This window comes from Poecilia latipinna, unplaced genomic scaffold (assembly GCF_001443285.1).
Source record: "Poecilia latipinna isolate Pla-1442-1.1 unplaced genomic scaffold, P_latipinna-1.0 Scaffold1288, whole genome shotgun sequence".
Classification (NCBI taxonomy): domain Eukaryota; kingdom Metazoa; phylum Chordata; class Actinopteri; order Cyprinodontiformes; family Poeciliidae; genus Poecilia; species Poecilia latipinna.
The window spans coordinates 120,176-132,392 of NW_015113904.1; the positions used below are offsets into that span (position 1 = coordinate 120,176).

Here is a 12,217-nt window from a genome sequence, read left to right on the forward strand (position 1 = left end):
ATAAAAAAAGGGTTCAAAAATCAAATCAACACTTGAAAATAAAAAAAGGGTTCAAAAATAAAATCAACACTTTCAAATAAAGAGTTCAGAAATGAAATCAACACTTTACAATAAAAAATGGTTCAAAAATAAAATCAACACTTCAAAATAAATAAAGGTTCAAAAACACTACAATAAATAAGGTTTCAAAAATAAAATCAACACTTTACAATTAAAAATGGTTCAAAAATAAAATCAACACTTTACAATTAAAAAATGGTTCAAAAATAAAATCAACACTTTGAAATAAAAAATGGTTCAAAAATAAAATCAACATTTTACAATAAAAAAAAATGGTTCAAAAATAAAATCAACAGTTCAAAATGTATAATGGTAACTGTTTCTGTCTGTTCAGTCCATAAACTAAGCCTGGGATCAAAAAATGTATTGAAGATATCATTAGCAGAGACTAAATGGTTCTACAGAGTCTTGGCTAAATGGCTAAAAAATAAAATCAATACTTACAAATAAAAAATGGTTAGGAAGCGCATTACAAACCTTTGGTTGAATTGGAGCGTTAAATTCAAGTCTCCATTACAGACCAGAGAAAACTAAAGAGAATGCAACGTTGTGTTAATCCATTTGAGGAGCCGGTAGTTTATCTTGAAGAAATAAATGACGATGCAGAAGTTAATTAGATTGTAACATGCGCAGTCCGCTGCTCAACCACTGCGGACGCGGCTCCGCCGCTGCGAAGACTTAGAAACCGCTGGGAGTAACTCATCCAGCGGCTTTAACAAATGGGTGCACGTTACCCAGGAGAGCGGCGCTCTGGAGGAGCTGCAGACAAAACATCTGTCCATTTCGGAGAAGCGAAACCACGCTAAATAAATAAATAAATAATCCTGGTAAAAGCTCACACCGGACCGCGCAGGGTAAAACACTCAGAGTTCAGTTGATCTGTTTGGATCCGACGGATCCAACTGACTGATGAATTAGCGCAGATTTTTCTGCAGATGGGAACCAGGAGGCTCAGACCCCAGCGGGTGAAGTGATGCTAATTTAAGTGAAGTCGCTTAGATGTAGATATCTGCTTAATTTGTGATGGGATCTGGATTCACGGTGAATATTAACTAAACTGCATAAAATCCGACGAAATAGCCGATGTTAATATGATTGTAATTTCACGGATAAAAATAGTACATGACCGATTTTTTTTAATGTTGTCGGTCAAGATAACGGATAACAAAAAAAGTCTAGCGCGACCTGCCGTCCTGACACCAATTCACAGTCTTACTTGTAAATCGATTTTTCTTTTCTTAGACGTTTTGATGTTAGCTTGTCGGTCTTATTCGCTGGGAAAATCAATAAGCAGCTTGAGGTGGGTGACTCTGCTGCTCTCTAGTGGCGAGAAGCCATAATGTTGGCTGGTAAAAATCGGAATGCATTGTGGGAGATGTAGTTTGTAGTCAATTTGTGCTCAAAACCTATTTTAAGTCAATCATCGGCCTATAAAATGCTGGGGCGGGCCACATAAAATGACATGGCGGGCCACATTTGGCCCGCGGGCCTTGAGTTTGACACATGTGCATTAAACAGTGTTTTTTGAAATTGGGAGGTTTTTTTATTTATTAATATTTTGTTTTCTGACCAGTCAGGTGGGTGTGTCAGAGAGATATTTCAAAACCTAGAATTTTGTTATATTTTAGTTTATGTTTTCCCTGCTGTAGGCTGTAGAATATTATCAAGATGTGATTAATAGCAGTAATTAATGATCATACAGCAGTGAATTGAGGCTCACTTTAGTTCACTTGTATTGGTTTTATTTAAGTGTGGTGCTGCAGAAGCTTGACAACTTATCTTGAAGATACTTTAAATTACAAAAATTGAGGTTGAAATTAATTTCATTTTGTGGGTGTAGTTATATTTCTCAGTGTCAAGGGCAAGATGTCTCCATTTTTTGGGCTGCAAACTATTTGTATAGTCGGGAAGGAAAGGGGGCGCAAATAGATGTGGAAGAGTAATATTCTTACAGTGCATGTTAGATGGAGTGCATGTTGGTCGGTCATTACCTTGACCTTGATTCACTCCCCCAGGACTGCGTTAAATCTTTCTGTTTGTGTGTGTTGTGGCAGGAGAGAAGAGCAAGACTGTGGAGCTGGAGGACGTGAAGTTTCATCAGTGCGTCCGTCTGTCGCGCTTCGAGAACGACCGGACCATCTCCTTCATCCCCCCCGACGGCGAGAGCGAGCTTATGTCGTACCGCCTCAACACAACGGTGAGCGGACCCACAAACAAATCTGTCCTCGTAAAGAGCGCACGCACCAACAACCACCTGCAGATTACCAGAGCCAAGAACACATGAATTATTCACCTCATTCTGTACCGCGCCTCGGACACCTGCATCACAGTCGCTTCTGTTTGTCCAGAAAATATTTTCCTTCCTCTACTTCTGCTTACATTTGTAGTGATAGTAATGAGAGAAATAGTGCAAATTCCATCCACGTTTTAAGCAGGGTTTTTTTTTGTTGTTTTGGTTTTTAAGATTTACTTATATAAGTCATAAGTTATTTTTGTGTGACTGGTGTTTCAGCACAATATGCTAGACAATATATAACAGCTTACATAATTTACAAGGGCAAGTCAAAAAGCTATGACCTAAATAAGAATAAAGGGGCGTGGTTTTTTCAGGGTTTTGTGAAAATCTTTTAGAATATGAGAGCTCCCCAACTGTTGCATCATTTTATCATGATACATTTTTTATCATAAGAATTTTGATTTATCATTGTCACAATAATCCAATTAATTGTGTTTAATTAAAACGGTTTGTATAACTTTGAAAATCCAGTTACCGTGAAGAAGTTACTGTTACAAGTGAAACCTTTTTATGTGACTGGTGTTACATAAAAAAATGGTGTCTGGTGTCTAACGGTGGAGGAGCATGGAGTGGTCTCTGACTGGAGGGATGCAGAAGCATAGACGAAATTCTGAGAGATCAAAGGACAATGTGAGATTTTTATGCTGCAAATATTAGCACGCTGTCAATGAGAAGTTCCAAAACTACATTTGGCAAAAAGGTGAAAAAACCATGATCAGCTTTCATAACATTTATAATTATATGCTAGACTAGGATAGTTTAAATGAAACTTAAAGGGAAAAACTGCAGGCTGAAGCTCAAAGTCATCAGTAGATTTCACATTCATTTCTGTAAACGGACAGAACCTTCTTCCCTGTTCAGACTTAAAACAGCAACCATATTTTTTTGACCCTTTTATTTATTCAGTTCTTTCCCCAATCTTTTATTGGATCATTGAAAAGGTTTGGTCGCACATGGCCCCTGCTCCCTTGTATTCTTCATTTATTTTATTTAGCTGCTGTTCCCTGGGTTTAAAATGCACAATAGGCACCTTCATTATGTGAGCATCATTAAATGAATGATGAATAGCTGGTGTAAAAAGCACAGGCCGAGCCCTTTTCCACATTTAATTGTGTAATATCTTTGTAAACTGCTGCTGTGTGAATGAAAAGCAAATGTGGAGACTTTCATACAAAAATATACAAAATTGCCTCTTTTCCAGCTGCAGGCCAAATATTTTTCTGTGGTGTTTTTGATAAATCTTTTATTTGGACTTGTTTTTGAGCATGCACTTAACTAGTTAAGCCATTTTGAGCTGCGACGACCAATTAGAACCACAGCAATAATAAAAAGCCAGTGTGTATTGACCTGGGTTTGTTGTGCTCTCTCAGACTATGTGCTATTATCCTGACTAAAATGTTTACTGCTTTTAATTCATTCCATTTTTACAAGCACAGCATGTTTCCTCTCTTGTCCGCTCTGTTAATAATGTGATGTTTTCAGCGTAATGCACTCTTGGTCTTGTGACCTGGCTGACCGTGTCTCTTGGTGTGTTCCTGACAGGTGAAGCCTCTTATATGGATTGAAAGTGTTATAGAAAAGTTTTCTCACAGCCGTGTGGAGATCAAAGTGAAGGTAAGGACAAGTGACAAAAATAAACAGAGCCTGACCACAATGTGTTTTTTTTTTTTTTTTTTTTCATTTTTTATGTGAGATCAACATGAAGAAGTGCAGTATCATTAAAAAAAATCCAACATTTCTTTTTTATTTAAACAGTGGATCAAGTGTTTATTTAGATCCCTTTACTCTGATATCCATAATATTGGTAAGCAAACGGCACCCAACAGGTTTTACGGATAATATTTTGAAGCAATTATGTTTAGCTTGAATAACAATATCTCAAGCTTTAAATGTCTTACAGAAGACTGTCCAATCATGAATAATGCAACAAGTATAAGGAGCCCATTGAAAATGAGGTGATACATCTCAAGGGGCTACCCTTGAAACAAATAAATAAAATAAAAATAATAAGTATGGCAAAACTGCAAGGCAACCAAAAAGATGAAAAGATAAATGGAAAATCCTAGGAGTAACCTTTTTAGAGGCTGAAAACGATTTGAGGCTGGGGCAGCAGGACAACAGCCTAGTCAAAGTCCTGACACAAATCCAAGTTAAAATCTGTGGCGAAACTTGGATTGCAGGGCAACAACTCTTAATCAGTCTGAGCTGGAGATACTTTGCAGAAAATAATTTCTGTAGGCTACATTGTAAAGATGAGAAAGTTTCCAAAAGACTTGGGAACCAATTGCCACTGAGAAATGGTTAAATAAGGTTTGCACTGTAAAACAGTAATTCATGACATTTTTTGCATACAGTTTTTTTATTTGCAAAAAGTGGAAAATGAATAATTTATTTTCTGATAAAATAAATAAAAATAATAAAGACCCTCCCCTTCATTTAATGTCTTCTAGTATCTATGAGACAAATGGATTTCCATTCGCCATCTGTTTGATGCCTTGAAGGCAACATACACTCAGAATTAAAATCTGTACAATCTTTAGGATGTAATTCATTCAAAATCTCTTGAGTGACCTTTGAACTCTGTCCTCTGTCACCCTCTATAGGCCCGTAGTCAATTTAAAAGTCGCTCCACTGCCAACAATGTGTCCATTATGGTGCCGGTGCCCAGTGACGCTGACTCACCCAAGTTCAAGACCAGCACCGGCAGCGCCAAGTGGGTGCCTGAGAAGAGCGCAGTTCAGTGGAACATCAAATCCTTCCCTGTTAGTGTGAAATACTTACTTAAGTCACTTGAATACACATGTAAACATATCAAAATGTATTTACACCATGTTCACTGCAGGTGGTGCAAAGTCTACTTTTTTTGTTGTGCTATTATCTTCCTTTGTATTTTTTTTTTTTTTTTTAAATACTGAGGGCAATTATATTTACACACTATTTAGGCTTGTGACAAAGTGAAGCTGTTGTGTTCAGATAAACAGGATGCATTGTCTGATCTCTTCACATGCATTTTATCTTCTTCCTCTCTGTTTTACTGGTAATCTGCATTTTGCTGGTACTTTTTGCTTTAAAGCCTGTTTAAATGAATTTCTCACAAACTTAAAAAACAACAACAACTTAATGCCCATTAATTCAGTTGAGACTCCTTTTATCTGTCAACTTGTGATATCTTCTCTGTAATTCATTACACCTTCAGCCTGTCAGGAAGGGCTAAGAATTACCGATGTGGTTTTGTTATCCAGCTCATGTGTAACTTCTGTGCTATTATTCACCTTTGAACGCTGTAAAATTGCATATTCTCCCAGACAGCCTCAGTTAACAAGAAATTAATGAAGGAGGTTGAGGAAACAAACAAAGCAGCTGCTGGTTGAAACCAGAAGCCAGTGGCTACATTCACTTGCAAGCAGCATCAGTCTGTAAATGTTACAACCCTGTATAAACCTGCTCTAAAAATACCATTTTACCTAAAAAATCTACTAAAATTATGTGCATGTACTGTTGAAATATAATTTTCATCAATAATTTAAAGATACTTAGGAATATCTTGTTTTTCTTTATTTTGTGTAAAAGCACAAGGTTATAAAAATCTGCAATCTTATTATCTAACTATTAATCAGCCTGCTGTGACAGTTGGGGGACTGCATGACTGCACAATTTTCCTGCCAGATTTGAAGTCATTATTTCCTCTCTACATGGGATGAATATTAAACGTCCAAAGAGAAGTACTTCATCTGAAAGGTTTTAAAGTCAGAAATGACAATAATTGATGTCCAGGCAATAAAACCAAAGTACATAGTGATAAAGTCAGTGTTCATATAATGTTCTGAAGAATGATTAACAATTTTTATGTGTCTCTTGTGGAGCATGATTTGCCAGAAGTTCTATAAAATGATTCACCTTGTTACGCCTGAGGAAGTTGTCTTGACTTACCATAAATGCAGTTTGTTGTTTTTTCCTTGTGTAAAATATCTGAAGTTTACAAGACTCTGTATCACCTGAATGTCAGTAACCAATATGTTTCCTGGTCTTTGTTTCTGTTTGCAGGGGGGGAAGGAGTATGTGATGCGGGCCCACTTTGGGCTGCCCAGTGTAGAGAGCGACGAGCTGGAAGCAAAGAGACCAATCACCGTTGATTTTGAGATCCCTTATTTCACAGTCTCTGGGATTCAGGTAGAGCTCCTCAGGAACAGTCAAGTTTTCTAATCTTGAACAAGACATGAAGTCTTGTTCAAGATGGTGAAATCAAATTTTTGCGTCTATTTGGTCGTTTTTTTGGGTAGTTCATATCACACTAAACACTAGAAAAATACACTGTGTCCACAATCATTAGAAAAGTGAGCATTACCTGACTGTTTGGATTTATCTGTGTGGCGTCAGGAGATCAACACTTGTATCACGATGTGCGTTATTATTAGGCAGCTTTTATTCCTCAGGCAAAATAGGCTATAAAATTGATTTAACTGAGGTTGCACTATTTGGACTTCCAAGATTTTGGGGAGGAAAACTATAACTAACTAACGATTTGTTACAAATAGTCAACAGAGTTGTGAGAAATGTATTGTGGAAAGTAAATGACACAAATTATCTGCCAAACATGTGACCTATTCTGCTCCACAGCTGTTACATTTCAGAACTGCAACCTACCAAAAAAAAAAACAAAAACAAGATGTTCAATGGTTAGCAATATGACCAAGGGGAGAAAGGCTAATTTCTGGTCTACACCAAACATGAAATATCAATATCAAACATATCTGAAGATGCAGTTGTCAAAGTTTGTATGTATTGTTGAGATATAAGTGACTCTTGACGGATCAAATGAATGGGGCCATGGCTGGATCAATAATGGTACTATTAGGAACTTGTGGGTTTCTCTGAAACAAGAGATTCATGGAGGAAAACAGTCAGCCACTTTGAACAGTGTATGGGAGGCTGTGGTTGCTGCTACATAAATACTTGATGGTCAACAGATCAAGAAACTGAGACTCCATTGGAGTTTCTGTTGCTGAGGGGAAAATGGTGGCTGTCCAGGCCACTGATTTTTTATTTTTATTTTTTTTTTTACAGAAATGTAAACAGTATAGTTTACTATTCTCTCTTTAACAAACTAATAAGATGAAAAAAAAATCTTCATAATATTTCTGCACATTAATAACTACCAAATGATGGTTGATACATAAATGTTCTCCTAAGGAATCCATAATCTCACTTTAAATATTCAGGTCTGATGTTAATGAACAATTTTAGACTGGCTGAGAGCACTGTCTTTATTCGGTAATAAAATCAACTTGCCTAATAATTGTACACACTCTGTAAACACTTCAGTGCGTCATAAAAGTGATAGTTATTGGATTTAACGATGCACAAATTTGTTCACATCAGCTAGAAACACTGATGCAGACATTATGTGAAGTTAATGGCCGAATCACAGCCTTCAAAATGAATATCTTACAGACTGTGTGTCTGCTTATGTGTAAATGAGTGAAATGTCTATAAATAATATGTATATTTCTTCAGGTGCGCTACCTAAAGATCATAGAGAAGAGTGGCTACCAGGCGTTGCCGTGGGTGCGCTACATCACACAAAGTGGAGGTGAGAGAATAAATACTGTTAAAGCTAACAATGAAATGCATACACAACCCTTGGACCTGGATTCATGAGTAAATATGCATTGGTTAAGATAAAGTGTGGGGCTTTTTGAAGGCAATTTTTTAAGCAGAAGGTTTTTCTCCCAAAAAAAAAAAAAAAAAAAAAAAAGTTAAAACCCAGTGAGCAGTGATCCAGACTCCAGGCAATGCTTGTTATGGGCTTTTTGAATATTAGATTTATGCTCAATAAAGGCTGGAAGGTCTTACAACCAAGAGAGTTTCTACATAGTGTGGAATATGGTTTTTCAGGTGTGGATAAGTATTGCCAGAAAAAATGGAGAATCGGAAAGAAATATGGTGTAAAGTGGTGTATCTATCCATCGCCCATTTGTTTGACCATCCATTTAAACATCTGTTTGTCCATCCCTTTACTTTTTTGTATGTTTGCTCAGCCACTTGTCCATCCATTTGTCTATATACGCAATTCATAACATTCACAACATGTCCTCAATAAATAAAGTTTGATTGATTGGAAAAAAAATAGGGCTGAGGTGAAAAGGGAAATGTAATGTGATGGAACTGTGAAGGAAAGTGCAAGAAATGTGATCAAAATCAAATGCTTCACTTATGTTTATGTCTGAACAAAAATGAAATCAAACAGATATCATTCTGTTCGGTGCCTCCCTTGTCCTTGGGTGGCACTAAGGACAAGATCTAGAAAGTCTACTCATAACTATACCCTTCCAGTAACATGTAGTAAAACCTTTCCTCTAAACACGTTGGGTTTTTGAGAATATTACAAAGCAATTCATAGGATAGGATTAGAGTCACATTAAAGTAATACTCTTCAGTATAATCCTCTGTACCACCACACTGGGTTCATGAAGGGCACAAACAGAAATGATATGGAGATGGAGACCAAATCCCCACGCTGGCCCGCCGCCAGAAATCCTTAAGTGCCAAACCTGCTATCCACAGGGACAAAAGTCATCTTTACTGCATCTGTCATGTTCATTACCTGGCTTTGTCAGGAACTGAAGAGGTTGAATGATGCCAAAGAGTGCCAAAGGGCTCCCAGGGTGGCACTCTGCAAATGCCACTGCCCCTCACTCTGCCTGCTGCTACATCAGCAAGGAGGCAAAGGAGAAAGAGGAAGGGGCAGGAGGGCGGCCATGAGTACAGATGAAAGTAAGAAGAGTGATGAGAAATATGGTGACTGAAGAGAACGCTATCGCCTTTCTCACTGTTGCTTCGACAGCACAGGGGGAGAGAAGGACAAGATCTAATTTCACTCACCACTACTTTCATGCTGATTAAATAATGCCCTGATACTGTAGACTGAAGCTACTGACTTATTAATGACTGAACACACATCCAGTCATACTTTACAGCAGTAAGGCAGCATGAAGCAATGGCAGGTATAAAACATGTTGATGATTTTCTTCAGATTTTTAAGAGGGGAGAAGGATAATGTAAAAACTATAAGCAGTATGTAAAAGTATTAAACTAAGAACTTTATATTAACTGTCAAGTGATTCCCCCCCCCCCTCATGTAGTGGTTTTGGGGAGTGGAGGGATAAATAAAACAGTCATATCTTGGGAAAAGCTTGAGATTATGACATTTAAGTTAAAAGAAAGTTTTAAACGAGTTTTCTCTCAACTGTTCATTACATTTCTCCAATTTTGATGAGTTGAAACAAAAATATGTATTTCCAGTTTTTTTTAGTTATTGCATTTTGAGGTGGATGGTTAACATGCTCAGTCGTTCCATATGGGAAGAGGCATATGCCAAAGTGTTGTGTGTTTTGTTGAGTTTTTTTTATTTATATATATTTGCCAAGCAGTATTTGTCACATCTCCCATCAGCTGTTGATGTTGGTTCTGGTTTGGCTCAGAGATCATCAGAACCAGCATTAAATAAGGGCTGAGTTTGTATGAACTATATGTATAGAAGAGTAGTTCTGTGTTCAAAGCTGCACCTGATGTATGACCACGTTATAGAGAAAATAGTTTAGACTCTTCATGCAGTCTTGTTAAGTTAATGAACATTGAATGGCAATAACTATTCTTGTCCTATTTCTACTATATTTGCAATCATAAAGGAGCTTTTACAATTTGAGTTTAAAATACTGTTTACAGAAATGCAATTTAGAGCTAATTTAATGAAAACTTTTCTGAAACTTGCTGGACATCTCAAACAAAATCGATTTTTTTTTTGGTTCTTTTCTAACCAAACTTGCATGGTAGGAGGATAAACTTAGTTAATCGGTCAGCCATAATCAGACTTCTAGATGTTCTAAACTTTTTCATTTTTGCTCTGACAAAATTTTGTGTGATATAGTGCTATGATTTTAAGAAATTGGGCCTTTTTACATATACATTTCTGGGGTTCCACTGATTTGGAGGATGCTGTATATTCCAAAGTGAGTAGGTAAATAAGGGCAATTAAACATTGATTCCATAGATTTGTCAATCATGTATTTGCATCTTGAAACAAAAGTGGATCTTGTTCATATTTCTCCCTGTTTGACTCAAACAGGTGGATTTTACTCACTGCAGTTCTGATGCTGAACAATTATTTACTGGAGGTTTAGATGATCTAACCTTTCACAATAAATGTGATGTAATGTGATATTTAGATTTAATTTGGAAACAACCTTCACTTAACTTCATTTAAACTTTATCAGATATTTAAAATATGATTTATTGGAATGCACCTACTTTGATAGCACTTCTGATGGCACATTTTGGGGCGATGGGGGAACGGCGTTAACGCTCCACTGTTACATTTCTTGGCAGATTACCAGCTCCGGACGAACTAAAGGGCACAGCTGCTGCTGCTAGACGAATGGGTAGTTTCTCCTTCTGCCTGTCTCTGTCTCCTCTGTCTCCATTTCTCCAGCTTAGCGTCAGGAGACGACAGCTGAGGACAAGAGCAGGAGGACATCTGAGCATTTCCTCCCACTGTAAATGGTAACTGGAAGTCATGTCTTCTGCATTTACAATCCTCAAAGACGGAAGAAGTGTTTCATCACCTCTGACCTACATTTCATCGAAGGGTTTTCCAGGACTCTAGTGCAACGTTTTTATTACATGAATAATAAATTAACCTTGGTTCAGAGTTCTGCTGCTCCACATTTAATGTCATATTTCTTTTGATTTAGTGCACAATTTTAGTAAGAACTTGACATTTTAAGTGTTACTCATGATGTGATGTTTTGTGTGTGTAACATGTAAATTAACTGATTACATGGAGTGGAGCAGCTCTGAGTGAAAGCAGTTTTTTATTTTCAAGAGGGACATAGATAATGGAGATTTGTGAAATGATAAATTTAAAATGTGCCATGTGCTTCCAATTTCTCTTCTTCAGTGGAGAACATTACCTTGTTGCTTTATGCAGGATCGTAACCACAGCTTTAAATCAGTCGGCTCATTAAGCTGTCAAAGTTCCCATTCCCCATATTTTTTGTCATTAATATTTCGATCACTTTGAAACATCACTGTGATACAGTTTTATCTCTGATATATATTCTGCCTGAACTGCAATACAAGTTCAGAGCCCTGAAAATGTCTGCCGTCACCACAGGCACTGTGAACATAATCCTCAGTGCACTGAAACCAACACCAGCAACCAGGTCAATGATTAATAAGGCACAATATTGTCAGAGGCATCGACTGTAAGATAAAACCCACTGACTGAGGTTATAACCTTGTCCCTGTTGTTGAAATCTGCTTTACAGCTTTGAAACTCTCCAGGAAGAAGCCTGAGAAAAAAAAAATCTTGATCTTATCTCTTGTTTTTACAGCATTATTTTATCCAGTTTGGATTCAAGCATCAAAGAACAAATGGGTTAAGAAGTCTTAACAGTGTGATGGGAAGGGCTAAGGTAGAATAGCTTTTTCTTTTTCCTCTCTTTTTTACTTCACAAAGTTTTGACTTTGTAAACTTGTAACTCTTACCAGTACTGTTTTCTTTTGCTGGCTTTTGACGTCTGGCTTTTATGATTCTTTCATTGATTTTGCATCATGTTACTTCATCTACACTGCTTTAAACAGTTGGTTTTAGAATATTTTTTAAGGGCCTCTATGGCAATCATTCCTTCGTCTTGGATCAGAACAAACATAAGTGGCCCTTTTGTTTTTTTAAGTGTGTGATATTGTCTGATTTATTTATCAACTGCTTGTCCATAGGAAACAAAGGGATATATTTGGAAATAAACCATTTTTTGTAACCAGTCTTGAAAGTTTGCTTCCTTGCTTCTTTGACCAACTCCT

At 37.0% G+C, this 12,217-nt stretch overlaps 1 protein-coding gene across 1 annotated transcript in view; it reads left to right on the forward strand.

Moving 5' to 3' along the window:
- The window catches only part of ap1m3 (adaptor related protein complex 1 subunit mu 3), a 47,804-nt gene extending 35,624 nt beyond the window's left edge, over positions 1-12,180 (forward strand). The window contains exons 7-12 of the mRNA XM_015054959.1: positions 2,115-2,257; positions 3,899-3,970; positions 4,960-5,118; positions 6,401-6,526; positions 7,871-7,946; positions 10,742-12,180. Coding sequence (XP_014910445.1) covers positions 2,115-2,257; positions 3,899-3,970; positions 4,960-5,118; positions 6,401-6,526; positions 7,871-7,946; positions 10,742-10,764 — 599 coding nt within the window. The 3' untranslated portion in view covers positions 10,765-12,180. The remainder of the gene's footprint in view (positions 1-2,114; positions 2,258-3,898; positions 3,971-4,959; positions 5,119-6,400; positions 6,527-7,870; positions 7,947-10,741) is intronic.
- The last annotated feature ends 37 nt before the right edge of the window (positions 12,181-12,217 follow it).